Raw genomic sequence first — 27288 nt, forward strand, 5'->3', positions numbered from 1 at the left:
TGGTTGCCATGATGGTGGTGGTGTGTGCTGAATCTAGAGCTTGGTGAGCTTGAGCTGGGGCCTGGTCAAGGACAGGATACCCTGCCCTCGGATAAGGCAAAGAGGTGGGACGGTAGTAAACGGTTCGTTCCAAGTTGGCGTGGTAAAAAGCAAAATGGTCAGAAACAGCGACTGGGACAAGGAAGTGGGAGCAGAGGGTGATGACGCGGGCTACCTTTACTGTGGATTATGCTCAGCATGCCATGTCCACACACGGTTTTCTAACTTGGTATGGATACAGTGAGTCTTCCAAGTGCCTTGTGGAAGGTGAAGCTCCGCAAGCACGGAAGATAGAACGGTACGGTAAGATTCTACAGCGAGGCAAAGCAAGGCGAGGCAAGGTGAGGTGAGGTAAGGCAGAGCAAGGCCAGAAGGGTCCAGGCGTATCTGTGGGCAGTAAGGTATCCGATCAGCTCGATCAGACCCAGGTCCGAACCAAGCTGGTGGAGTGGACAGTGGAACTGAGATAGGAACAAGAAGCCATGTGCAGGGATCAGGATAGGCCGTAGGTTAGGGGTGGACGTTGCTTCGGGGAGAAGAATCGAAGGCTCAAGAAGACGGGACTGTACCTTGATCAACAAAAGAGGGACGAGATACTTTCCTTTGGGCCTCTCCGTAGGGGAGTATGCCGGGCAACCGACGGCAGGCGGATGTGCTCGCACGCTGGGGCTGATTGGCTCGGCCAGTTGGAACAGACCAGGCATTGGTCCGAGGACGAATGTGTGTGCGAGGACGACGAAGAAGAAGGGCGAGCGGGAGGACGAGCTTGGAAAGACGATGGACAAGGGGGAACTCGGTAGCGAGGGACGGACTGCAAAGTTGAAAGACACGGTTGACACGGGGGCCGCGGGTACGGGCGAGAGGTGATGATGTCGGGGAGTTGGAGGTGAAGGTGGAGAGGCGGAAAAGAAGCTAAGAGCAATCCATGTCTTTGGGGTAAAATAAAAAAAACATAGTTAAGAAACAGAGGAACAAACGAAGAGCGAAGGGCAATTGAGGTGAAGTGGCATGTCAGAGTCAGATTCGGGTGTGTGAAGTCCCAGACTCCCAGTGGAGGTGAGAGAGGGTGAGGTGGAAAAAGACAAAGTACCTTTTCCAAGAGGGCGAATGGGGTGATGGGAAAGTCAACCGCGCCCAGAAGGGGGGCCTTGCCGCCTTGGGGCCTTGCCTGGGCAAAAAGATGACAACAGCGAACGGTACCTCGGGCGACGGTAGATGATTGGACGTGGGCCTGTGGGCTTAGGTAAGATGACGGTTCCAACATGTACCTCGTTTCAAGTACCGTTTCTCTGTGCCTTTCTCTTTCTCTCACTCTTTCTCTCACACTCTCTCTCCATGTGCCTTATTACCCTCGCCATGACAGGCCGTCCGTGAATTCTCCTTTGAGAGGCACGTATCAGGTCGCTTACCTTCCTTACCTCACGGTAATAAGGTATCCCTACCTTACGGATGTTTGTTCTTCATCAATCGTTGTCTTTGTGATGATACCCACATACCTGATGACCTTGGTACGGAACAATGAATGTGTAACGTGAGGAAAAGGAAGAGGCGGCCAACCGATAAGACCCAGAAACATGTCCGCTTCACCTTGCTCAAGGTGCTTAGCTGGTATTCTTCGGCGCCTTGTTTCGAGGAAATCTCTCCGTGTCTACCATTCTCCATGGCCATGTGACTCGACTACGAGGTCCTCCTCCCCCTCCTCCTCCTCCTCCTCCTCCTACCCGTCTCTCATTGTTTCGTGGGATCACCGTAATTCTGCAGCTTTTTCAGCTGCAATGTGCCCTCATTAAGTCGCCGATAGCGTCTTCATATTGGCCCACACTTCCTCTAAATGTGCCACTCACTCATGCCTCATGCCTCATGCAGCATCGCGATATCTCGCTTGCCTTAGAGCTTCCACTGCCTCTGCCTTGGTCAGTGGTCTACCTTACCTTAGGTTAGGTGGTTCAGGTTGCTGTTCGCTGCCTCTCAAGTCTTCTTCACAACTTCCCATCCATACCTAAGGTACCTCGCACTCGTCCCCAGTTCTCCAAAAAGGCGAGGGTAAAGATAGGGTGAGGCCACGAGCCTAACCATGCACGACACGAGCAGGGGGGAACGAAGACCCCTGTAATTCCAGAGACAGGGGGTCCCTGAGTAAACGGTGCGGATGGGGTGAGATCTCTCCCCCTCGCCCTTGCCCCCCTGCCTCCTTTCACCGAGTACGTATCTTGCCTCCTCCTGCGGGAAGAAGCTTGGACCTCACACAGAGAGGCACGTAACCAGCAATTGGGCGGCTTCCGTGGTGTGTATTCAAGGTTTCCCTTCCCTGCCTTTGCCTCTCCCTTCCAAATCTTCGTCTCTTGCTAATACCTGACCGAGACTTGCTCACCTTGCTTACACTGATTTGATTTAGTCTTTGATTTCAGATACATGGATATACGAACTGCCTTGATTGTATGGAATCTTGGAGCACAATCTACAACACGCCAACGCTCTCGACATGACTCCATGGAACATTGCGTGACATGCAAACTTCAGACACTGTGCTGATAGCCATACGTAGTCCTGGCAAGACGGTACCCGAATATGCTGCCAGTGTCCAATGTAAGCAACATGCACGCTTCTTACTCTTGATGCACATGTATCCAATGTGCATGTGGTCTCCTTGACTGCGGATCAGAGACTAGAGTACCTAGGAACAGCCGCCAGATGCTATTTCCTTTTCTTTCCCGTCTCCGTGACAGGCAAAATAAAGTACGACTGACTCCTGCAAAGCCACGGGTTGCGGACAAAGCGTTTGTTTCCTGTCTTGTGTCTCGCTCCGGATTCAGATTCGGATTCAGATCCAAAACCATGACAACTTGTCACCCGGTTCCAACATACAACGTCCTCATGTTCCCAGGCATAACATTTTGTGTATAAGATGCACGATTGTGTGCATAGACTGCTTTCTCCAGTTGACCAGCAAGCTATGTACGTACTCGGACAAATACGAGGCCCATGGAGAGACATCGCAGGGTAGGTTGGCTAGCAACGGTCCCATTCGTGTTGGACGCAAAGTACCGGAACATCGGCCGAGATAAAGCAAAGACTTCGAAGCTCCGGATAGCAGATATGATCAGAGACGAGGAGCTCACCCACCAAGTGGCGTCCACGCTTGGCGAACTGCCAATCTTACGGCCCGTTATCGTGATTCAGATTTCTTCGTATCCTATGAGCTTCTTGCAAAAAGAGTTTGGTTGAATGCCCTCTTCTCCGCTTTCCGACATGAAGTGTGCTCGTCATCCATCTACGACTCTTTCTTTCTCAAACCTCGTCTTATTCATAACAGCTGTGGCCGTTGTGGTCCGAAGGTCCGAAGCCACTTGAAGCCAAGGCGCATCGTGTTTCCACGTTCTGCTTTCCTCTTTGAGACTATGTTCCTAAGTTTTCCCATCACCCCTAGACCCTCTGGGCAGTTTTCTTCATGGCGCTATCCCGCTTGCCTCCCAACATGATTCGGATGAGGCAGCGATTCAGAACTACTGCTGCTTCGACAGCATTGATGGCTGTCCCCCTCCTGTCAGCCAAGGTGGCTGAAGTGTCGCCGAGCAGAGGCCGCCTTCGCCGCCGCGCCCAGGGCGCCGCAGAGTTCCCAGCGTCTCACCACGACGATTGACGGGAACACGCAATTCCCGCAGTTCCTGAGACGAACAGGAGGAGACAAACGACACGTTGACGTCTGCCGAAACTCTCGCAGCGTACTGCATCAGTCAAACTGCTGGCCAGTGGCCCGGGGCTCCCGCACAGAGCTCAGAGCACCTCAGCTACCTTACCTTTACCTTGCCTTACCTTATCCGCGGAAATGATAAGGTACGGAAAAGGGAGGTCCCAGCCCCCCGAGAGCCGCTTCTAGACTCTGGTGTGACAGAAGTTATGAGGTGAGTTTGCCGATTTCTAGTCTTATTCTATGGTGGTCAAAGTGGCCTTGGTAGGTATCCTGGGAAAGCATCGACGACGCAGGTTCGAGTCAGAATCGGATCCTTTGGAGACGGATTGAATTGCGTGGCCAAGTCGGAGGTAAAGGAAGCAAGGAAGCGGAGCATCCCAGTATCTACCTACGTTACACATATGTAAGAATCGCTCTTACCCCAGCATGAATTTGGGACCCAAGGCATGCATGGTGGTTCTTTCTAGCTGATCTCAGGACATGCACAGCACAGAGCTGATGCCTTGAGCACATGTCGGGCTGCCTGAAGGAGGGTGAAAAAATAGAAGCTCACTTTAGTGAGGTGTAGCAGGTGAGGTAGCTTCTCTCAATGGTAAAAGGTAAGATCATGTACAAGTTACTTTACCGCGATGGGGGTTGCCTTAGGAATCACCCCAGCAGAGAAAATGGCCGAGACCCACTTGACACGGCACGGAAGCGCACCGCGGCCGTGGGAAAAGACGGAGCACAAGGAAGGAGGCGGGGCGATGGGGACGGCAGGAACGGCAGGGAACACCACACGACGGGCGGTTATGCTTTCCGTCCCCTCAAGTGGACTGGACTTGCCTTACTGCGTACCTAAGGAGGAAGAGTCCTGGGGATTGACCCACTTCTTCCAGCTCAGGGCAGGCGCGGGCAGACAACCTGCCCTAAGGTGACCAGGCACCCCGACGGCAGGCACGTCCTCCATTCTGTCCCCATCACGCTCGTGGCTCGCTCACCTCTGTGCCTTCCTCGTGTAAATTTTCCTGAAGACCAAGGCAGTCGCTACCTTACCGTAACTTTTTCTTCTTTCTTGGTCGATTCCATTTCCGGTAAGGTGCGCTCGCGCAAGGTCTCCCTTTGCGCTCCTTTGGCTCCTTCCACGTCCCTTGCCGTTGGGACTGAGGTTGCCTTTTCCTTACTCTCCCGTCACACCCGGACCATGCTCCGACACGACGGCACTGCAACCTGACATCGTAAATCAACCTACCCTCGATCGACTCGGCATTCTTTGGCTACCATCAATGCTGCTCCAACATCGTCTGTGGTTCTTCCCCCCGATTTCTAGAATCCCATGTTTCGAAACACAAACTGCTGCCGTCGTCCCAGGAACTGCACCATCCTGTACCCGTGCAACCCGCAGCAACACGCTCCTCTCATCGCCTCCCGGAACCACCATCAATCACCATCAGTGCCATCCATTAGCAAACGCCAACGGCTTCACCATCGATAGCATTGCCTCCTCCATCATCAGCACGAGCATCAGCTTGAGCCTGCCTTGCATTGCACCGCACGGCATCCCACCTCCCTCAGCTTCTGCCTACGCCTGCACCCAGACGCACAGAGCCAAACTCACGGCCGCTTCACCTGCCAAGTACTCCTCCCAGCGCCTCCGACGAGGATTACGTGCCAACTGCTTAGCTGCAACCTCCTCCTCCTCTTCCGCCCTGTACTTTCGTTTTTGCAGCTGTCAGGATCTCATGCTGCGTCAAGCCAGCCAAATGGCTACTTACCCAACCTCTTCGACCTAATGCACAATCTCGAGGCCCCTGTCTTTCCTCGGACCTCCGTTGGGAATCTTGGTTCGCTCGTCGACCTAGTCCACCACTCATTGGACGCCTGTCGTCTTGAATACTCATGACCAACTGAAGCAGGCGGTTCACTGCCAAGGTTGTTGCAGTAACGCCCAAAACCCAAGGCCACAGCACACCAAGGCCCACATTCGGATGCCGGATCGACGATACCCATGTGCCGAGATATCTCTTCATGTCTCCGACCAAGACGATAACTCCACCATTGTTCGAGACAGTGAGACACACTACCCTCAACAGCCTGTTTGATCTTACTGTACCAGATCAAAGCTCAACCGTCAATCGCTAATCGCCAATCGAAAGACCCGGTGTCTAAGACGAACAAATGAGTGCGAAGACAGCAACAATACCCGAGACCTCGACACCGTTGATCTCTCATCGCACTTCCCTGCTATTTGCAAGCCGCGTCTGCAGACCCCGTGCGACGTCACAATGCCACAGCAGCCATTAGGACCCAGAACGGCAATAGCTCGCCAACGGGCGGCCGATTGCGTCGATCGTTCAGCCAGCATACTGTCGCCATACCCCAGGACTGAGTAACGCCACTTCAGTTCTTCAATGGCACCAAATATGACAAAGTACAGAACATACTTCCCATTCTGTAAAGCCTCGAGTTTGGTGGCCGTGCACCTGGACTGGACGGCTTGCATGCCAAATGATGTCGAGAGTTGACACCACCGAGGACAGGACGCAGAAAATAGCAAAGCAGTGGCCAAAGTCGCTTGTCTAGTTTTTTCCTCAATCAAGCCATTCCTTTTCTCCCTCTACTTAGGGAGTCATCGGAGAATTGGGGCAAGTGAGGCTGAAGATGACAGCGGTCCGGCATCTACATACGGCGACGATCGCCCTCAATAGTGTCTTGTGCCATTGCCCCGCGGATATCTCCCGAGAAGCGAGACAGCCAGTAAACCCGGCAAATGTTATATGATGACATCCCTGTCCTTATGAAAGCGCGTTGTCCTTCACCGTTCCTTACGACCCTATCGCGCTTTCAGCATACCAGCTTTGATTGGTCCCCCAGTCCCGGAGTTGGGTCAGCATCATCCGAACGGTGAGGTTGGGGGAAATCCCCCACTCATGGCTTCAAGATTAGTACGGTCCACGACTCTAATAAGACACCAAGAACCTGACGCCTGGACGTTAGGTTACCAAGTCAGTCATAGCGACCGTTGCTGATTAGCATGTCGTTCTCATACACCACAAAAGGAGCAATAGCCCTCCCCAAAGGGCAGTGATCCTCATTTCGAGCAGAGCTGAGAGATGTCAGCCACGGCCAAAGGAAACAAGTTGGCGTCTGGCGTGGTCTTCGCCCTACCAATAGAATGGAAGCCCTTCCAGTCCAACAGTTCCTTGATAAGCTGCCGGTTCAAATTTGGGAACTCTTAGGTCCTTGTCGAAAACATATCAACAGAAGATGACATCATACTCGGAGTTATGGGCCGCGACGTGGCTCCCCGAGGTGTGTTCTCGTCCCTTTCCAAGCAACGCTAGAGCTATTCTGAAGCATCAGCCCTCAACGTTCGAGCGTGGCGTCGATACGTGGGGTTGAGTACGGATATCAGGCATACAAAGACCCAAAGCCTACCAATCTTAGCGCGCGCAAAGTTGTTTCAAGACACTGTCCAGTCGCCCAAAGACAGACAGCATGACATTCCGGATTAGGACTCTCGCAGGCAATCTACAAAGCCGACAACCAGCAGAATCTTTCTCATTGTATCCAACAACGCATCTTGATTAACTGAGACACCGTTCTACCGATCCATCAACTAAAGAAAGGAGGGGTGCCTCATTGCGAAACAATTCTTTGGATTTCTTCGAGCAAAGCAAACAAGCTCAACGCTAAGTTCCAGTGGACTACAATTCCCCTTCAGCCCTTGTCCCTCAAATGCCTGCTTTCGGATAGAGACAAGTCGATACCATTGACAGCCAAAATCTCGCACGGGCTTCCACTTTGGCCAGTTCTGGTGAGATCTCCACCAAACGAGGCCTTCCAACGTCGATCATGTCATGTTTCGGACGAATCTGGGGACTCTGACAGCGCAAGGGTCAAGTCGGCCTTGAGACTCGACAGATCTTGCAATTTTGCAAGTGCGTCTCTTCTGATCCACAGATCAATGGATGTACTTTGCGGGCGCCAATAACCCCGCAACAACAACCAGGTTCCTTTGCTTGCTCCTGCTCCCGGTGGAGTCTGATCCATGCGCTGGCAACTCATCGCTATTACCCGCCTGTTTGATTGATGGTGTCTATGTTCAAAACACTGACAACAACGATATCGGCCCCGAAATGAAAGATCCGACTGGGTGACGGCTCGTCCCTCCAAATCAATCGTCCTCTATGCACAATTGTTGCTTATTCCAGCAGACTTTGGCGCACCGGACTTTCACTATTGGCTGATTATTCGTTATTTACGCCCAACAACTCGACTGTCTTGGTTGCGCAACCAGATGAAATGCAAGCCGCCGCAGATCCGCATGTGGAGTTTGATGACAGTTACACCAAGAATTTGTGATGCTACTGTCCCGTATAGCGGTAAGCACCAGCAACTGGCCGATATCGTCTCTGAGCCCCGGAAGGGATCTCATTCTCACCAGCCTGTGTTTGATCCTACCCAGGGATGAGCGCACTGAGAAACGTCGTGTATCCAGACGACAGTGAGCGTTCAGGCACCTTATCTTCGGCCGCACAGCAACTGCGACATACGTGTTCTCGAACTTCCTATTCAAGGCCCAAAAAGGCTGGTGTGGCTGGAAATAGGACTCCCAGTGGTTCCAAGGATATAGTCATCCTGGCTCCGCGTTCCTATGGTTTCGACCATCAACAACAATGGGCACCCGGACGGCACAGACGAACAGACTACAGCGATGGTGCGAACCAAGTCAGTCAAGGAGGTTCACCAGGCACGTGATATTGCCCTCTCACCCATCGCTGTCCAGCCAACTCCTAGCACAGAAGCGGCCGATTAAACGCTCCCGTCCGGCCCCAAGCTAGCGCTTTCACCGTATCGCCGTTTATTTCAGTATCCTCCACCGGAGCGTACTAAGGCCTTCGGGTGCGCTTAGGCATGCAAGGTCAAAAGAAACGACAAAGGCAATATCCTACTCTTCCTCGTATGACGGCAGCATGCTTTCAGATTATTCCTTCCAGCGGAATACGATGTGTTGCCACGCGCTCTAAGAGCCTTATCCTTTCGCGTGGCCTCCGTCAAGTTTGCGAGGCAAAGAGGCCTCTGTAGTTCGTGATCCTCATCTCGAATGTCGCGAACACGGCGTATGAGAACAAAGGCAAGCGTGAGGCAGCCGCTAACAAGCAGCTATCCGTAGCCCCTACCTGGCAATGCTCGGCCGGTCAGAATATTAATCTTTGCACTCACTCGGGGAGGGTACCGTCGAGCTTACCACCAAGCCAACAGACGATTTGCGAACCAGCATGTCGATTTCTCGACGTTGCTTGGGTTTCTTCGCAATTGACACATTGATAATCACCCCATTGCCTCATAGGTCGGCTGTGATATTCAATCGGAGACTTGAAAGGACGTTGTCTCGCTGAACGATACACAAACGGCTTGCTGCTCCAAAACTTCGCAGAATTGTACGGCAGTGCGACCGCCACATAAGTTCCGTGTAGGTTCCGATATCAGAGTCGTGTAGTCGAAGGCGAGAATGGAGCATGCAGAGAGAACCTATTCTGTCTCCAGACCGAGCGCGAGCTTCAATTGAGACGCGATATTAGGGCCCTTTCTTCTCCGCGATGCTGGTGCGGCAGCGCCGGATGTAGGCGTCATGACGAGGACATTTGGCGAAGCGATGGGGCCTAAGGCTATCTTGCCATCTCAATTACGTACGAAAGGGAGCGACAGCACTCGCAGCTCGCGGTGCGACTGGCCATCCCACGATGCACTAGTTGCGTCGGTACGGGGGAATGCATTGGATCAAGACCGACGAGTGTCGGTTACATAGCACCAGACAGCGACCCGTGCCGCTTCCACGCCTCTACCATCCATTCGGTAGCGCCCTCGTGAAGCAAAGGGAACTGGTGTACCAAGGGTCGCGTTCTTTCTCTGCTGCAGCGACGTGGCTATCTCCCCAGGTCCCTCCAGCCGGAACTCTCGTATCGCAGAGGTGTGATACAACAGTCGATAGTCCCGGTCACAGGACTCGAGATGGCGACTTACCGATACTTTTGTGGCAATTTACATGGATTTTTACTGATTGCACTGGTCATTGACTGGCCTCATGGTGCTTTTGAATCACCTCGCATGTCATACAAGGAACCATATGACGAGAAATGAGATTCCTCTTTCTACCCGCAGCTTGGCGATGCTGTCGAATACAATACAAATATCCCGACCCCAAAAATGGGTTCTTGAAAAGGATCATGGAAGCGTTTGACATGATACGCGTTGTTGATGACCATGCTGTGCTGAATTGAGCTTGTGTTCAACTCAGTGGGTGCTCACCGACGGGGAGCCGCATGGAAGGGCCTCCATGTGGGCGGATATGATCGACCCGGCAAATGCGACGTCGATGTTGCCGCTCGCCGAAGGCGGGCGCCTGGATAAATCGCAGCCCCCCTCTTGGACAGGAGTAGTGTTCCTTTCAAAACCCCACGAGGACGATAGTGCAGATTGTACATGCAGGCGGAAGTCGACGGGTACGAGCGGAAGATAATCGATGCAGGTTCCAATGCGCAAAGTATTCTTACACGGCTAGGCCGGTGGTTTCTTTGGGCACCCGATCCCCTTGCCCTCGTAGCTACTGATGCCTGCCTTCGCGCCCGCATCAGTTGTTGCCACACCAGATGACAGCTACGTCTTGAGGGGATCTCTCAATCACTCACACTTGCTGCTCCCTGCGAAAATGCAAGATGCAGGCGAGGCCGGGGCTATAGTCTGACCTGTCTCACTCAACAGGTCTAGGTCTATGTAATCATTGTACTCCGTACCATGGATGTGTTATGGCGAGATGACGAAACAAGACACAATATAGGAGTGTCCATCGAGTACAGCAAGAGACTGCAGCAGGCTGTGGTGAAGATCACTGTTCCTCGCGGCGCGATTCTGTTCTTCAGAGACCCCGGAGAGATATGTCTATGCTTACAAACGCGCGCGCACACGCGTGGTCATGTGCCTGGCGGATATGCACGTGGTATCCCTTCCAAGACAGTGTCGACACTCAAAGGCTTCTGAGACAGACACGGGTGGTCAGCGGCACTACGGCCCTTGATCCAGAACACTACCTAACCCCAGCAGTGAAGAAGGTGAAGAGGAGGGGGGGTAGGGAAAGTGAATGGTCAGAGGGAAATTTGGAACGCCTAGGTCTCGCTCGACATTGACTCGGGAGGGAATCCGGGGCAGAGTCGAAGGGGGAGGAAAGGGAGGGTCATGTGGCATTTGAGACCATCTTGTGGTATCGGGTACAGAGTGGCACATGTAGTGCCAATGTACCAATGGTACATGGGACATTGGAATGTGGTTGTGGTCTTTTCGACCACTTTGTCGGATACCATATCACGGATTCGGACTCGGGGTCGACAATGGCGACGAGTTGCAAGAATCAGAGAAGACTAAAGGTATGTTTACACCAGCTTGTTGATTAGGATGCTGATAGCGCTCAGGAGCGGTGGGATGCTTTCTTGGAAAACGTAATTGTATTGGTAAAGCAACATCTCGATGTTACTTCGCGAGACACTTATTGGGTGGTTGGCACTCGGCCCTGAGACGGAACCGGAGTCGAAGATGTCTCCCGGCAATGCCATCACAACCGCGACCGCGTGCTGCTTTTTTTGGGGAGCAGTGCTTCGAAAACACATACAGCGAGATCTTAGAATGGTTGCACTATCCGGTTTCCAGGTAGATTTGCTTCATTTCGTGTGGCCCAGCGCAAATTATCACGTTATCCGGTTTTCGTATCATGCATATGTCGCCTACAACCCAGGCCCGGGATTCGGGTTTCATTGGGAGGGCGACTCCTGAGCTGGCAGAGAGATGCCGTCGTCTTGTCTTCCGAATGGGATTCGCAGGCGTCACATTGTACGAACGATACGATGCGGATTCCATTCCAGCGGAAGATCGCGATAGCTACTTGATCAAAATCGGAAAACCCTGGGTCAGCACATAGATGAGGCCTGGATCTATCGTTCCGTCACACAAATGCGTCTCGCGGGGGGGATAAGCCGTACTTTAAAGTTTGTCGCCGTAATCGCATCGCCGGTTTTCGCTTTGCCTTTCGTTTTACGTCTGCCCTGCCATGACGTTGGCGGGTAGGGGAGGGAGGAGGGGCGCGGATAGAGAAGGAGGGAAAGACCAGATTTGGGTAATTGGGACGGGCGAGAATCTTCACACAAGAAATCTGGTGTGCCTTGGGGAGAGGATCTACGAATCGGGAGGGGGGCAAGGACATGGCTGTGTCAACTGTTCTTTGTCTCCATGCACGAGACGAGATGATTGCCGTGTATGGCGTTCTGGGGGGGGGAACGAGTTGGAGATGCTATAATGCGCGATGGGATCGGAAAGGGAAGTGGGTAGGTATGGATGAGGGTAGGTGGGTTCTGGGCGAAAGAGATATAATCCAAGGGTCCGGCCGAGCATCATGGATGATCCCATCTAGAGGAACATGCGGTGGGGCGGATCGGAAGTATGGGCATATATCTTGAAGACCATCGTCGAGATCGACGAGAAGGGGTTTGCTTTTGACAGAAAATCCCGATGGCCAAAATTGAACAGGAACGGGGTGTGCAAAACGAGCTTCTCCTCGTCAAGTACAAGTACGCAGAAGATGGAGACTAACTGATGTTCTTGGCCCTTGGGAAAAGTAGGAAGTATGAGCATGGCGGGACAAAAGGCAAAAAGAAAACCTAGAAAAAAAAAAAAACTTGTGAAGATATTGGGAACGTGGAATCGGAAGCAGGGGATGCACCCCCATCGTCGCAAGTATCTAACGCGAAAAGCAAGGAACACACGATGCGCGAAGTGATGGCCGCATTAAGACCGCCCTACAACCCACACCTCTCTCTGCTGGAACCTCTGGAACATTGGAGAACCCCTGTGACGGCGAAGTCGCAGCGAAGAATTAAGAGTGCGAAGTTGGGATGAGACAAATTCTGACAAGACTGGCAATTTCATGTCAAAAGATTGGATGAAATAGGCAAGGGCTTTCCAAGGTCGATAGACTTGGTCAGTAAAGATTCACTCACTTGGCAAAGCGGTACGCAAGTTGTTTTGACTTTGTGTATTGAACTCAAAGTACTGCTATCTTGTTGGTGAGTACGGCTGAAGCGTACCAATCTATGGACCGTTCGAAAAAATCAATGAAAAACACTAAACACCAAAAGCCATGTTGTGGTTGTAAGGAAAGACAAGAAGATCGTGACAGATAAGAAAAAGGCCGAGCATTATGAGACAGTTACGCCCCTCGTAGTGTAAGTATCCTCCCCCCTTTCTTCCATTTCCCACCCTTCCAGTTATCCCTTCCCTTTGACGTAAATAAGGAATGATTCGTAGATGTATGCCGGTCGCACTTGTACAGGGAGCGGATATCAAATGTTAAGACAGAAAAAAGAAAAATGATGACAAGAAAAGAACAATGTAGTAAAAGGAAAAGTAAAGTCAGTCTCATATCATGCTCGCGTCGTCATGTGATGTCCTGTGTCCCTTCTATACCCTGCAATGCGCGTATGCTCATGCTCCGCTATGTAGTTCCTTACTCGCAAACCGCTTCACGAATGAACTGTCCAAGTTGTTTGGCCTGGGAAACTTGGTTAGTTGATGGATGGATATGAGGTAGAGGACTAAAGACTTACATAATCGCCATGCATCATGGAGAAGTGGTTGCCAGGCATGTGCCTGGTCCTGAACTTGTTGATGTCCAGGTACTCATCCCAACGGTTGGCACCAAAGTCGGTTCTGTTGTCCAGAAGGAAGAGTGCGTGACCCGTAGGGTAGGGGTCAGGGCGAGGGTCGGATGGCAAGTGGCAGACACCGTCCTCGCACCAGATGGCCATGACGTTGGGGCACTTGTCCTTGGGGATGGGCTCCGCAGTGTAGTTGCTAAGGGCAGTGACACTGGCGGCGAAGTGAGGAAGGAGCCATGAGGGAATCTTCTTGTTGTCGTCGTCACCCTCGCCGAGCAGGCCGATGGAGGCGAACCAGGCGTGGAGACTCTTGGGGAGAGGCTCAATGGTGATGGGGCAGGGAGCATCGATGATGATGAGGTTCTCGACACTCTCGCCGGCCTTGGTGAGCTGGTTGACAATCTCGTAGGCGATGACACCGCCCGCAGACCAGCCGGCCAAGGAGTAGGGACCTTTCGGCTGTCTTGCTTTCATGGCTTCGATGAACTTGGAGGCCATGCCGTAGACACCGCACTTGTACTCCTCGGGCGTCTTCATGAAGGGGGAGAAGAGACCCCAGACAGCCCACTGGGTGGAGACCTGGCTGATCTCGGTATAGGAAGTCGCGCAACCACTGCCGTCGGGAACCATCCAAAGGTTCTTGGTGGCAGTGCGGGTGCTGCCTTGGAGAAGGATGGAAGTCGCCTTGCGGTGAGGGTAGTTGTCAATGATCTCTCTTGGTGGAGGGGGCTTGGTGATGGAGGCAGTGGTGTTACCAGGGTGAGTGTTAATCTCTCTGGTAGGCTCCACCTTCTCCCGCCGAGCGACAGGAGCAGCCTTTGCAGGCTTGGGTGCGGCGGCGGCCTTCGGCTTTGGGCCAATGCCAAGAGCCTTCTCGACCTCCAAGAGAGAGGGGTTTGTGACGAAGAGATCGTTGGGAATGTCCTGGCCAGACTTCTCACGGAGAGTGCCGAGGATTGACAAACTCATCAGAGAGTCCATGCCCAGAGCAGCCAAGTCAGGAGCGGCGATAATCTCCTCAACCTCGACACCCATCTCGGTGGCAATGGTTTCACGAAGGATGTTCTGAAGATCATCACAATCCTCCTCCTGAGCATCGCCCTTGACTGAACGGTCGCTCTCCTCGTAGGGAGTAGTGACGTTGGAATCAGACTCAAGCTCGGGAGTCTCGGAGACAGAGCCGCTAGAATCACCAGAGTCCTGGACGTAACTATCCTTTCGGTCCGGGCTCTCGAACTGGCCAAGGAAGATCTTGAAAGCTCCGATGGTGGGATACTCGACGAAAGCGTGAGAGTCAATGTCGATATCAAGCTCCTCACGCATTCTGCCGGAGACGGTCAAAGCCATCAGTGAGTCACAGCCCAGATCAGTGAAGGCGATGTTGTCAGCGAGTTCATCTTGGGTAACACCAACTTCCTTCGCTAGGATGTCAAACACATCTTGGACGACGGAGCGCTTGGAGAGCTTGGCGTTGACAGCTTTGAGGTTGCTTGCAGTGACCTGCTTGGAGGCCTTCTCCTTGCCGCTCTTCTCCTTGACGGGAGCAGCCTTGGCAGGGGCAGCAGCCTTGGGTGCCGTGGCCGCAGTAGCAGGTGCAGCACCTGCCGCAGCACGACCACGAGGAGGAAGAACCATGTTAAGGACCTTGCGAGGGATGGACTGGAACTTAACATCGCCAGCAACACCAATGATGCGGTCGCCGTCAAAGACGTACGCATCACCAGCCATCATCTTGGTGCCCTTGACAGGCTGCATGCGGACGTAGGAGCGGTAAGTCTTGGTCTTATCGAGCTTCTCCGTGAATCTCATAGAGCCCCATCCGTGGGAGATGAAGACTTGCTCGCGAGAGTCAATGGCATCAGTACCGTTGATGATGAAGCCAGAAATGTGGCAACAACTGTCAATCCAGTAGGGGTTGAAGAAGAAGTCTCCATCTCTGTCGGTAGTCTGGAAGCTGACCTTGGCGGTGGCTTCACAAGTCTTGCTGTCAAGAATGACCTCTTCCATACCCTGGTACTTGGTATCGTAGTCAACCAGAGCAGTGAAAAGCTTGTAAGTCAGGCCACGGCCAATCTTAGAAGCCTTGCCTTGCCTCTCGGCCTCCTCAAGAGCATCGATGCGACCCTTGATGAGGTAGCTGACACGCTCGAACTCGTCAGCCCACTGCTCAGTGCTGCCGTACACGACCTTGCAAGTGGCGTGCTCGGTCTTCTTGGCACCCTCTCCAGTGTGGAAGCTGACATCGGCGTAGCCGAGCGTTGCGTTGGCAGTAACAGTGGTTCGCAAGATATGAGCATCAAGCTTGTCGTTGAAGATGAGGGTCTTGGGCACCTCGACGTTGGCAACATTCAATCCAATGTTCTCGGTGTCGGGACGAAGCATCTTGTAAGCGTAGTCTGCAACGGTCATGGCCATATCGGCGTAGAGAGTAGAAGGGCACAAGGGTGCGCCGTTGCACAAGTGACCCTCAACGAGAGGGCGGGTGTCGGGCCTCGACAGGTTGGTCTCGGTCTCGATGAGAGCGATATCGCCCTTGACGTCCTCGTTGGTGACAGCATGAATGGAGGTGGTCGATAGCTTGGGCCTGGCAGGCTCGATTTGGAGGGGAGCCTTGACAGCGGAAGGACCACGGTTCTTGGTAAGACACCAATCACCAGTGTACTGGAGCCAGTAGTTCTTCTCGTCGAAAGAGTAGGTGGGAAGATCCAGAAGACGAGTGCAGTTGGTGAAGTCGCGGTGGAACTCATCCCAGTCCAAATTGATACCAGCAGTGTGGAGAGCGCACAGAGTGTTGCTAAGAATCTTGTAGGTAGGCTCGTTGCGACGGAGGGTGGGCACAGCAATGGTGCTGATGCCGAAGGAAGACTTGACAAAGTTGGCAAGGACGGGGTGAGGGCCGACCTCAAGCCAAACAGTCTTCTCATCAACAGCGCCAGACTGCTGGGCGTGGACAAGGCCGCCAAGGAAGTTGACGGCGTCACGGGCGTGGTTGCGGAGGTAAGCAGCGTTGACTGGCTCGTGCTCGACCATCTTGCCAAGGAGAGGCGAGATAATGGGCACGCGTGGCATGTCGAAGCTCACGGAGCGAGCAAGGGTCTCGAAGTCATCCAAGATAGGATCAACCTGGGCAGAGTGGAAGGCGAAGGGCACCTTGAGCTGAGTGCACTTGAAGCCAGCAGTACCAAGGTGCGAGGAGATCTCGGAGATCTTGGCGGCAGCACCGCTGAGGACGGTCTCGCGGGGACCGTTGATGCAAGCAACGTTGACAGCCTCAGCCTGGGCGCCAAGAGCCTCCATGACAGCCTCCACAGGGCCTGTGACAGCAAGCATGGCGTGAGTGCCGGCGGTGCACTTCTGGACCAAAAGCTGGGCGCGAGCTCCAACAAGGTAGATAGTGTCGCTGGCAGACAGGACTCCTGCGGCGTTGAGAGCAGCATACTCGCCCAGGGAATGACCCATGACAGCGCTGGGCAGAATGCCCCAGGAAGCCCAGAGACGGGTGAGAGCCATCTCGAAGCAGCAGAGGCCAAGCTGCACAACAACTGGGGACAGCTTAGTAACGTCGGGCTCGCTACCGTCGATCAAGGACAGGAAGCTGGGGAAGCCATGAATCTGGGCGAGCTGGTTGAACTCGTCGATGCTATCGCGGAAGACGTGATAATGGGCGTACAGGTCCTTGCCGAGACCAGCATAGTGAGAGCCCTGTCCCGTGAACATGAAGGCAACCTTGGGCTGCTGGGTAGAGATAGGAGTGAAGTTCTCCTTGAGTCTGTCCTTGAGCAGACGCTGGGCCTCAGGGAGGTCTGAAGCAGCAACGTTCATGCGCCAGTAGTGCTGGATGCGACGGGCAGTGGTGGTGTAGGCCACGTGAGCAAGAGGAGTCTCGGGGTTCTGTTCCATCCAGCCAACAAGTCTCTCGGCGTTGCGGATCATGGCAGCCTTGGACTTGCCGGTGACAGTAACGACCTGGACACTGCGAGGATCGGCCTCAGCATTGGCCGCAAGGGGTGCGTCCTCCAAAAGGAGACCAGTGTTGCCACCAGCAGCACTGAAGTTGTTGACGAAGATGCGTCTGGGCTTACCATCTCTCCTCTTGAAGGGAGTGAGGTGGAATGCAATGTTGACATTGCGCTCTGAAAGGTCCTTGGGGAAACCCTTGTTGATCTCCTTCTTGATACCGACGTGAGGAGGAATCGCGTTCTTCTTCATCATCATCAGCACCTTGGTAAGGGCAGTGACACCAGAAGCAGCTTCTCCGTGTCCAATGTTGGACTTGACAGCACCCAGGTACAGAGGGCGGTCAGCAGCTCTCTTGCGGTCAGCAGGAGCGAAGACGTTGGTAACTGAAAGCATCTCAGTGCCGTCACCGGCCTGGGTGCCAGTACCGTGCATCTCGACGTAATCAACGTCAAGAGGGTCAACACCAGCCTCGTCGAGAATGTGCCTCGACAAGATAGACTGGGTAGGTCCGTGGGGGTGAGTGATGGAAATGGCATCAGCAGAGTGGTTGGTCGCGGTGCCCAAAATCACAGCCAAGATATTATCCTTGTCAGCGACGGCATCATCCAGACGCTTGACAATGACGGAGGCACAGCCGTCAGCACGGCAGTAGCCATCGGCGCCGTTGTCGAAAGTGGCGCAGGGTCCGGTCTTGGACAGGAACTGGCCACGCGACAGACCTGCGAAAATATCCGGGTTGGTCATGCAAGACAGACCACCGACGATGGCGGTGTCACAGTCCTTCACCCACAGAGAGTTGCAGGCAACGTTGAGGGCAGCGGCACTGGACGAGCAGGCCGTGTCGACGTTCAAACTAGGACCACTGAAGCCAAAGTGGTAGTTGATGCGACCGGGGCCGAAGGCTCTGACACCACCAGTAATGTAGTAGGTGTCGACCTCCTGAGCGGCGTTGATTTCACGCCAATCGTCAGAGGTCTGGCCGTAGAAAGTACCAATACGGTCCAATCTTGTAGAGGGTGTCCTGTTGGGCACATATCCGCACATCTCGAGGGCCTCGTAGGCGGTAGTCAGGGCCATACGCTGCATGGGGTCGGTCTGGAACGCCTCACGGGGAGACATGTTGAAGAAACGGGGATCGAAGTATCCCGGGTTCTCAATCCAGCAACCGTATTGACTGTGACTGGTGTTCACAGCCTTGCCGGTAATATCGTAATGGGTTGCGACCGGGAAACGATCCGCAGGCACGACCCTGTGCACATCCAGACCCTTGGAAAGAAGCTCCCATAGCTTCTCGTGGCTGGCGGCGTCGGGGAAACGACCGGCCATACCAACGATGGCCAGCTTGCACTTTCCGCTAGAGCCGTGGTTGCCAATAGGAGAGTTGTAGCTTTCTCTCTGGATTCTAGGTCCAGGGCGGACGGTAACGTCCAACTGTGTCTTGTCCTTGATCAACTTGGAAAGAGTCTCGGCATTGTGTGTGGGGCCGAAGGGGATAACGAGGCAAGTTGACCCCTCGAAGTCGCGAGCAGTCTCGATGCATCCCTCAATGCCTTTCTGGAATTGAAGCACATCAATGAGGCACTCGTGTGTGACGGCCTTGATGAGAGACTTGGTGTCGGTCTCGGCGAACCAAATGCCCTTGGTGCCTGACATGATGGCAGAGCGAGGCTTCGTCTTAGCCAGAATTTCGGCGACCTTGGGGTCGTTGAGGCGCAGGATCTTCTCGATATCTGCGGTACCGTGAAGGTGTGATGCGTGGTAGGGTCCGTAGACGGGAATAGCCGTCGGCTTGACGCCGAAGACATTCTGGTCCTCAAGGGCCTTGAGGGTAGCCGGCGGTCCTGAGATTGCCAGACTTGATGCCGACACAGCGCTAACGTATGCTTGGCTGGCGACGGGGATATACTGTGGCAAGGTTAGAGGCCGTAGATGAGACGGGACTCTTGAAAAATGAGGCTTACATTAGATTCATGGAAATTAGTAAGTGCCTCTTTGGCTTCGGATTCCTTCAGGCCGGGAAGGATGTGTGTCCAGGGTTCAGATTGACCGACCGGCGGGCTAAGCCTCTCAGCCAACGAGCCGACGTGGGTGCCGGTTCGGAAGGCCATGAGGACTACCTGAACGGCAAGGGGTATCAAGGTAGAGACTGAAGGGGTCGAGGCGATAGCAGCGGCGGCGAAAAGCCCCGTGCAAAGACCCATGAAGAAAGTGTGTTCGTGGACAGAGACATCTTGCGGCTCCTTTTCGTGGCGGCTACACGCTTGTTAGTGGAGATGTCACAGAAAGAACTTTGGCTAGTTGTCCAGGCGACGTACTCGATGTAATGGGCCAACTGGGTGATACACAAGAGGGCGCTGTCGATACCAGGATGCTTGATGCTCTGGGCGTGGTAACGCTCGTTGAGTTGGCGGAGCGTCAGGAACGTGGGGAGCTTCGACCGTTCCAACTTCCCCAAACCATCGATCTCCTCCCTCAAAGCCTGGCCAGCCTGGTCGAGGAACGTCTTCGCAAGGGTGCTCGGATTCCCTGAACGGCAGAACTCGGCGAGAAATCCATGGGTATCAAGTGACTGATCTCCGAAGAGGAGATAAGACATCATGTCGGCCATCTTGAAGGGTTGTCGACATAGATTTCCTAGGGTGATGAGGTTCCGATGGTCTGGAAAAAAGAGTATGTCTGTAGGGGAGAGTCTCTTGAACTTATATGACTGAGATGGGCTCGAGACAGGACGGGCAACGGGTGTGCACACCAATCCAATAACAGACCACCTCCCGAGTTACTCAACCCAGCTGTCAATGTCATGGCTGATGGATAGTGGTATCAATCACAACATGCAACACATGCTGGTAAGAGAGGGAGTGAGGTAAAAGGGGAGGGGTGCGTGGACAGAATCCATCCCAAGTATCCGCACGCCCCCGTGCACCCCCTTCCCTTCGTTCGCACTAGGGCCCATCCTTCTCTCGCCCGGGTGGCTAGCGTCAGTCCGGCCCTGAGAATCCTCGGTGACCGAAGTTCATGGATGATTTTCAGTGTCTTGCCGCTTCGGTCGAGACCCATTGGTTCAGGGCAAGCGATCAAGGCCGCCACACGGGCTTCCCTACTCCAATTCATCTATGCTGAGTGAACGGGCAGCCGGACAGACAGAGGAAGGACCGCAATGGGCCGCAGCGCGGCAACTCGAGCGGAAGCAAGGCAGAGCGGAATTTGGCTCACGCTTTTTGCCAATGTTTCTCACACTCGAGGATCCACACGCCCAGGCCGGCGCCGTGGAGAGAGGGATAGAGAATGTACCGGCTCGTGTATCGATTACTCGTGACTCGGGCTTCTTGGATGGCACATATCTCGAGTTGGAAGTAAGCAGTAGTAAGTGTACCTGTCGGTGGAGCATGTCAAGTACACCTTGGCCAAACATGACGTGATGACACCAGGAGTGTTGCCTGGTCTACCTGTCCAGAAGCCATGATATACTACCGTATAGGGTAGGCAGGTAGCGCAGGGCTGTACAATAGCAGCGTCGTGAGTTACCTTACGGGACGAGTTTCGAGCAAGCTCGCATGGCAGTCGAAAGAAAACGAGTTTCGATCTCGGAAGCGTTAACAGCAAGAACACGATCGAAAGCGGTGAAACGGGTTTGAGAAGAAGACGGTCCGTTAAGGGTAAGCACCAAGATTACCTCGTTAGGCGTGATCGAGGGTGCTGGAAAGGCGTCAACCTGGGAGCAGGGCTGGCATCAGAGGGACGTCGAGACCGGACCACGTCGAGCCTGCACCAGATGTCATGAGGAGAGTACTGAAGAAGGTAAGCAGAGCAAAGATACGAAACATGGCCACGCAGGGCAGCAGCATACGGCACCATGGTAGAAACGGTCTGGTGAAACTGCGCAATACGAGCCAGGCCGGGTGCGCAGACTGGGTCTCTCACAGCTCGCGATGCGGCTTCCCCACATGGAGTTGAACGGCGTGTCAGGCAATTCGGCGGGCGGCAGGCCTGTCGGATTCCAAGAGAAGAGCTCGGATGGAGAGCGCGTAAACAGGGTGAATGGGCGTTGGGTAGGTCGATTGCGGATTGCGGGATGCGGACTGTGTGCGATTGTGGTCGTGGTTGTGGGGGTGGGCGCTGGGTCGACGCTTTGTCCGACGGACATCCCCATGGACATTGCCAAAGCGAGATGAACCCAGAGATAGAAACCAAACCGACACGCCCCACGCCCCCTCCTTTTTGGGGGCTTCAGGACCAATGGATGATCATGATTTTGGCGTTTGGAAGAGAAGAGGCGAAGGATTAAATGGCAATGGTTGCTGATGTGTCGGATTTAGATAGAATGCATATCGACGTTTGGTGATCTATCGCGAGCACTGGTGGATGGATGTCCAGTTAGAGATGGCAGAAGAGGCTGACGGGCTGGAAGAAGGATGCGAGACGTTGCTGGGTGAAGTTCGGAGAAAAAGACACAACTGCCCTGCCCTGGCTGACGTCGTCGGACTTGACGGTGGTGGGGGAGAACGGCGGCGGACGGGATGCGGGCAAGTGGTGGGCTGCGGCTTGCGGCTTGCGGCTTGCGGCTCTCAAGGAAGTTGGACGACGCCCACCACCGCACTCCATGTTCCTTCCTTCATCGATTGAAAAGATACGTTCCTGATTCCGATACGTACCAAGCTCGGATAGGTAAGCAAGGTGGATCGCTTCCTTCTTCCATTGCCCACCGTTGCCCCTTTTGGTGCAAGAGTGGGGTCTCGGGCCCCGGCAAGTAAATGGGCAAGGGGGAAGAGCACCACCTTTCGATCTCACCTCACCTCACCCCACGTCCGGTAGGGCCAACAGGTGGGCACGTACCGATCAAAGTGGGCACAACTTGCAAAGTGAGGGTGTTGTCGTCAAACGCCTTCCTCTCTTTTCCTGCCCACGCACCGTGGCACCTTAACACCGCCCAGCTCCTACCAATCCACCCAGTGCTATTCCCGTCCACCTCATCATGCTCATGTCAGAACAGGAGAGGAACGTACCGCCCCTTCACCTGAAAACTGTGGTACCCAGAATAGCTGTCTCTTGACTTACCTACCTCAGCAGGAAAGCGGATATTCTTGATACCTACCACGCCCTTCCGAGTAAGGTACTCCCGTAGTGTACCTATCCCTACATCGACATCCATATCCCTATTCATAGTGAATATGCAAGTTACAGCGCCCGGTACCGAGGAAGGTATCGTTATGGGAAGCTTGTTTCTCCATTCTTTAGCTGCATCTGGGAAAGCATAGACTGTTCAGCCGGTCTTTATCCAGAGAAACGGTCACTGATACTGGACTGTACCGTTCCCAAAAGAAACGAGGCCAACGCAGGTCCCCAAACACAAGTCCACTCACCTCTTATGGGTAGGTCAATCATCGCCTCTCGATGATGGTCGGTCAGCAACACGTACCTCAGTACACGGTCAATGTACCTTTGGCAGTACCTTACTTCGTACCTGGGAACTCCGGATACAGCCAGTAGGTAGGGTTGGAGTTGGAAGGCAAAAAATGTGCGGACGGTGCGGTGCGGGCCATGGATGTTCCGGGAAGATCCCTTTTCTATTGTCGCCAGGTCTATCGTTCTTCCCTTCCACTTCGTGAACCTGGTTCCGGTACGTACACGGCCACACGGCGAACCTTGGTCAGGGCAAGCGTGGCACTCGTGGCCTTGTCTCTCGGGGCTCGCATCCCCTTCCGCAGCCTTGCCTCTTCTAGTAAGGCGTCGAGGCAAGGGGTCCCATTTGGCGTCGTTTCCCCTTACGCTTATTCCTATTCTCTGGAGCCGGTTCAGAGCCTCGACCTCTTCTTAGTGAGAGGGGACTGCAGATCATCTCCTTGACTCCATCTGCCAGCTCCCTTGCCACGCCGTGCCATGGGCCGCCTCTCGAGCCAAATCTCCACTATCTTCCCGGATGCCGTGCTTCGACCTCGACCGTCGAACAGGCCATCGTCTATTGTGGGCATAGTCGACTTCCACCGTTCCACCGGACACGCGCGCGCGCGCACGCTGCACCTAATTACCTACACCACTACCTCCATGCACTCACTGTACGCCCTGGCGGAAGCTCTCGCGGAGCCTCTCGCAGAAGCACAAGCGCGGCGACGGCGGCGGCAGGAACAGGAACGCGCTCTGGAGTTTGAACAAACGTCCCCACTCGTACCACTCAAGCGCCACTCCAGTCGGCTTCGTCTCTACTCTAGGCCCTCTGTGTCTGTATTCCAAACATTCGATTACCAAACACAAGCACCGCTGGCAAAACAGCCTGCGTCAGCACGGTGCCACACGTCCTAGAGGACATCGCTTTCATCCGATACATGGCACATGCCGTTTGGAAACACTCGGATGGCAAAGACGGACAGTGATAGAACAGACCGACACACTCGTACGCATCCACGCACTCGCCCCATGCCTCACCTTACTTTCCTCTGTCTTGGGCCCTTTGCTCAGCTGTGCTGGAATTCAGATGCTTCTTTCACAAGCACCTTAATCGGCTCTCCCGGCTCTCAGCACCGACCTATTTCTTCCTTTTTCCAGAATAACCTGGAAGCCACAAGTGGTATCCGAATCAACGGTCCGACGGACAACGGCCAAACCAAATCCGATCATGTCTTTCATCGTTTATGTTTGCTCAGGATCTGGTCCAGGCAACTTACACACATCCTAGGCAATATCAGGCTGACGACCAGAACGACGACCGCAACACAATGATAAATCGCCCCAGAATGCGAAGTACGGTATACGGTGCTGCACTGCATGGCTTAGCACAGGACATTTTTCGATTTGATATGCAGTCCCAAATTCGCTCTCGCTACCTTATCTTCCTTCATTCAACGTTTGCAGGCTTTGAGATTGGCCGGTACTTGCAACGGCTCATTGCCTGCCTCTTCAGGCTGACTCTGACAAGCTTCAGTTTCCAGAATACCATGCTTCCCTGCTGTCTTGGCTTGTGAACTCCAGCATCGCTGTGATGAGAGGGGCGTGGGCATTGGCCACCGTGGAGGATGGAAAGGGCGTGGTCCTAGTCGGCCCGTACGCCATATTCCTCGCAAAGACGTTCAACGCGGCACATATGTGGAATGCATGCCTTATCTGGTCATTCATCCCAATACCTAGCGCCTGCCTCTGTTCCGCCCCAGTGGGCAGTTGGGCAAACGAGAGACACTCTTGGATGCGGCGTCTCGGAGCAGGTTGTGCCCCAGTCGCGGTCAGTCAGTAACCTGGTCCACTGTCCATATCGTGCTGCTGCCAGATAAGTGGTTGGGTATGGACGAGATACGTCTAGTCGGTGCAATGCTCACCTGAAAGTCGGCCGTCTTGAGCAGCGGGGACGGACGGGCTTGGTGGCGCACAGCCAAGCTCAACCGGGCTACCGCGTTAAGCCTCTTCAGGCCACCCAGACCCAACGTTGGTCGGCGCCCCATGGTCGACGAAGACCATGTTCGACTGATATCTGAGGCGATAGTGGTACTTTGCAGAAGCCCGTATTTGAGACGGATCTCGACGACGTTCTGCCAGGAGGAAACCATCTGCGAAGATCCTCATGTAGCTATCTAATGAGGATCCGATGCCTAGGCGACAGTCATACATTGTGCGGACGGAGCATTGGGCGGCCACCGAATGCCCGAGTCTCGAAATCATCCATCTTGACGGCAAGCTAGAAATGGATGACTTGCAGATGCAGAATTGTATGCACACGAGAAACAAGCTGACCTTCTCGTTCTTTTCCTGGTATTGATTGCGATGATGGACGGGCCGCCATGGGATATTGTTCGTCGATTCGCATTGCAACTGCTGTCTTGAATTGCCCAGGCCTTCGGGATCCCACATTGCACGGCACAGGATATGGTCAGAACAAGGACATTGTTCGAAATAGACCTTCGTGATGCTTTCCACAAGGTGCGAGCTGTCGTCTTGTTTGTCTACGGGCAAGGTGAAAACAAGGACGACAATGGAGATGTGGTGGGATGCTCTAGCGGATGTCAAGTCGTAGGTGAACCAATCACAAAATCGCCGGCGAGTCCGCGCAGCCCAAATGGCACCCTAGAATGGAAGTTCTGACCACTAATCCAAACCTCAGTAACTGGCCACAGGCTCTTCTTAGGTGCCTTTCGCTCTTCTACTGCAAATCCTCCACTAAGACCACTGCTTCACCACCGAACCTTAGCAGCCAGCTTTATCCGAGGGCGGCCCGCTGTCTATGCTATCCCCGTTGCCACCAGCGACAAGGGATTCCTTCTTCATGGGGCAGTACAGAGTACAGTGGTAGCAATGGGTACTAGTACACAACACACGATGTGGCTTTTATCGACTCACAGCGCCTAAGATACCTTATGTTGTACGAGCCCAGGGCACTGTCGCATCCTCCCGGCGCCCAAAACCCAAAATACGGAGGGAAGGAGGGGAGGAAGAGATGGTGGGGGAGGGCTCACCAAGCCCAGGCTCTCGGAGACAAGGACAATCCTTTCCCGGCCGGCGCTCACCTACACTGGACGTGTTAACTCACTCTGTCCAACAACTCATCTCACCGCATCGGGACTGAGCCTCCTTATCTCGAAATCACTCACTCACTTTGGCTTCACTTGACGAAGCCGGACACGCGGGGGTCGAATCCTGTCATCGCAGCACATCGCCAGATTTCACACCCCGCTTCACGCCCTTCCCCTTTTCCATCTCGCACTTTACCTTTCGGGGAACAGCTTACCTTGCTTGACACGGCCTTAGCCTGCGATGCTTGTCTTCGTGCCTAGCGGCATGCTGATCTCCAACGGTCCCCTCCCCAATAGAAGAAAAGGAAACGAAACGCGACTAATCACTAGCAGGAGACAAACGGGCATCGTAAATCCTATCCGTACTCCCTCACAGAAATAGATTTGATGGCTTGGCTACTAAGACCTACGGCGGGATGTATTCTCTGCCCAGTGCCGGAGTACCCTCCACCATTACTCAACTCCGAGAGCAATCTGCACCCGGCTAGGTGTTGGTCCTGGTTCACCGCAAGACGCTATACATCTGTCCGGAGGGCAAACGATCGGAATCGGCGCCGCGGCTTGTCGTCTCATGCCGGCTCTATCCCTTCAGCCAGCCTCCTGGAGCTATGCATGAGCCCAACAGCAATGGTGTTGGTCGATCGCATTTACCACAACAGGCCTATTGCCTTGGTATGGTCGAACGCCCTCTCTGTGCTACCTCGCAACTCTCCCAAGTCCCAAAGTATGGATAGCAGTATGTGAGACACATCAACGTCATTTCTATCTCGACCGGGAAGCTCTGCAACAAGGTGCCGCCATGAGCCACAGCCTTGGGCCTCCTGCCAATAACGAGTCATCTCTCTCCGTGCATCCGGACTCCATTGTTGGCCAACGGTGCCCAAACGGTCCAGGTGGAACACTATGCAACTCTGCTTCGTCTCCAAGTCCGAGTACGGCAGCCCAAACGATTATTCCTGCTTGGAGTACCGACGTTCCGGTCTGGAATGCTCCTCAACGCCGAATTTGGCCCAAGATGGTGCTTCCGTGCCGGAATCCAAGTGCAGCTTTGCGCCGGCTTCCACGGCGAACGCTGCAAGCTTTGCCTGCGTCAAACCATCAACAATGGGTCCATGAAATGCAGCCGCTCGCCCGTCCGACTTACCTTGGTGGGCCCAAGAAGCGCGCAAGTTTACCTGAGGCTCCGGCCGGTATCCAAGGCGGGGAGGAGGAAGGGCAGTCCAAAAAAAACCCACTCACAAATCCAGTGCGGCTGTGCTATCGGACGTCCGACCACGCCTGCATGGCGTGCCTTGCTTCGTCCCTCTAGCGCGTCTAACCTCGACGGGGGCTCTTGCCAATTTGATCGCTGTTTTTATTGCAGAACTACTGCAGTTTTGCCAATGTGTAGTGGTGATGCTGATAAACCACGCCTAGCTGACCC

At 54.0% G+C, this 27288-nt stretch overlaps 6 protein-coding genes across 6 annotated transcripts; 3 read left to right on the top strand and 3 right to left on the bottom strand.

Annotated features, from left to right (window-relative positions):
• Positions 1 to 350: 350 nt before the first annotated feature.
• Positions 351 to 1615, bottom strand: CCOS01_05629 (uncharacterized protein; the record flags this gene model as incomplete). Its single annotated transcript, XM_060453806.1, has 3 exons — positions 351 to 968; positions 1458 to 1497; positions 1536 to 1615. The coding sequence occupies 3 exons, from the start codon at positions 1613 to 1615 to the stop codon at positions 351 to 353; spliced, it is 738 nt and encodes a 245-aa protein (XP_060315578.1).
• A 3380-nt stretch (positions 1616 to 4995) lies between these two features.
• CCOS01_05630 (uncharacterized protein) lies at positions 4996 to 5502 on the top strand (the record flags this gene model as incomplete). Its single annotated transcript, XM_060453807.1, has 1 exon — positions 4996 to 5502. One exon carries the CDS (start codon positions 4996 to 4998, stop codon positions 5500 to 5502), a length of 507 nt encoding a protein of 168 aa, XP_060315579.1.
• A 2534-nt stretch (positions 5503 to 8036) lies between these two features.
• Positions 8037 to 8553, top strand: CCOS01_05631 (uncharacterized protein; the record flags this gene model as incomplete). The annotated part of the gene is made up of 3 exons (XM_060453808.1): positions 8037 to 8043; positions 8093 to 8188; positions 8339 to 8553. The coding sequence occupies 3 exons, from the start codon at positions 8037 to 8039 to the stop codon at positions 8551 to 8553; spliced, it is 318 nt and encodes a 105-aa protein (XP_060315580.1).
• Positions 8554 to 13262: 4709 nt separating this feature from the next.
• Positions 13263 to 19981, bottom strand: CCOS01_05632 (beta-ketoacyl synthase; the record flags this gene model as incomplete). Its single annotated transcript, XM_060453809.1, has 4 exons — positions 13263 to 13307; positions 13363 to 19278; positions 19335 to 19626; positions 19689 to 19981. 4 exons carry the CDS (start codon positions 19979 to 19981, stop codon positions 13263 to 13265), a joined length of 6546 nt encoding a protein of 2181 aa, XP_060315581.1.
• Positions 19982 to 24584: 4603 nt separating this feature from the next.
• CCOS01_05633 (uncharacterized protein) lies at positions 24585 to 25021 on the bottom strand (the record flags this gene model as incomplete). Its single annotated transcript, XM_060453810.1, has 2 exons — positions 24585 to 24905; positions 24965 to 25021. The coding sequence occupies 2 exons, from the start codon at positions 25019 to 25021 to the stop codon at positions 24585 to 24587; spliced, it is 378 nt and encodes a 125-aa protein (XP_060315582.1).
• Positions 25022 to 26477: 1456 nt separating this feature from the next.
• Positions 26478 to 27174, top strand: CCOS01_05634 (uncharacterized protein; the record flags this gene model as incomplete). Its single annotated transcript, XM_060453811.1, has 2 exons — positions 26478 to 26601; positions 26759 to 27174. The coding sequence occupies 2 exons, from the start codon at positions 26478 to 26480 to the stop codon at positions 27172 to 27174; spliced, it is 540 nt and encodes a 179-aa protein (XP_060315583.1).
• Between the last annotated feature and the right edge of the window lie 114 nt (positions 27175 to 27288).

This window comes from Colletotrichum costaricense (assembly GCF_030867565.1).
Source record: "Colletotrichum costaricense strain IMI 309622 chromosome Unknown Scaffold_5.1, whole genome shotgun sequence".
NCBI lineage: Eukaryota > Fungi > Ascomycota > Sordariomycetes > Glomerellales > Glomerellaceae > Colletotrichum > Colletotrichum costaricense.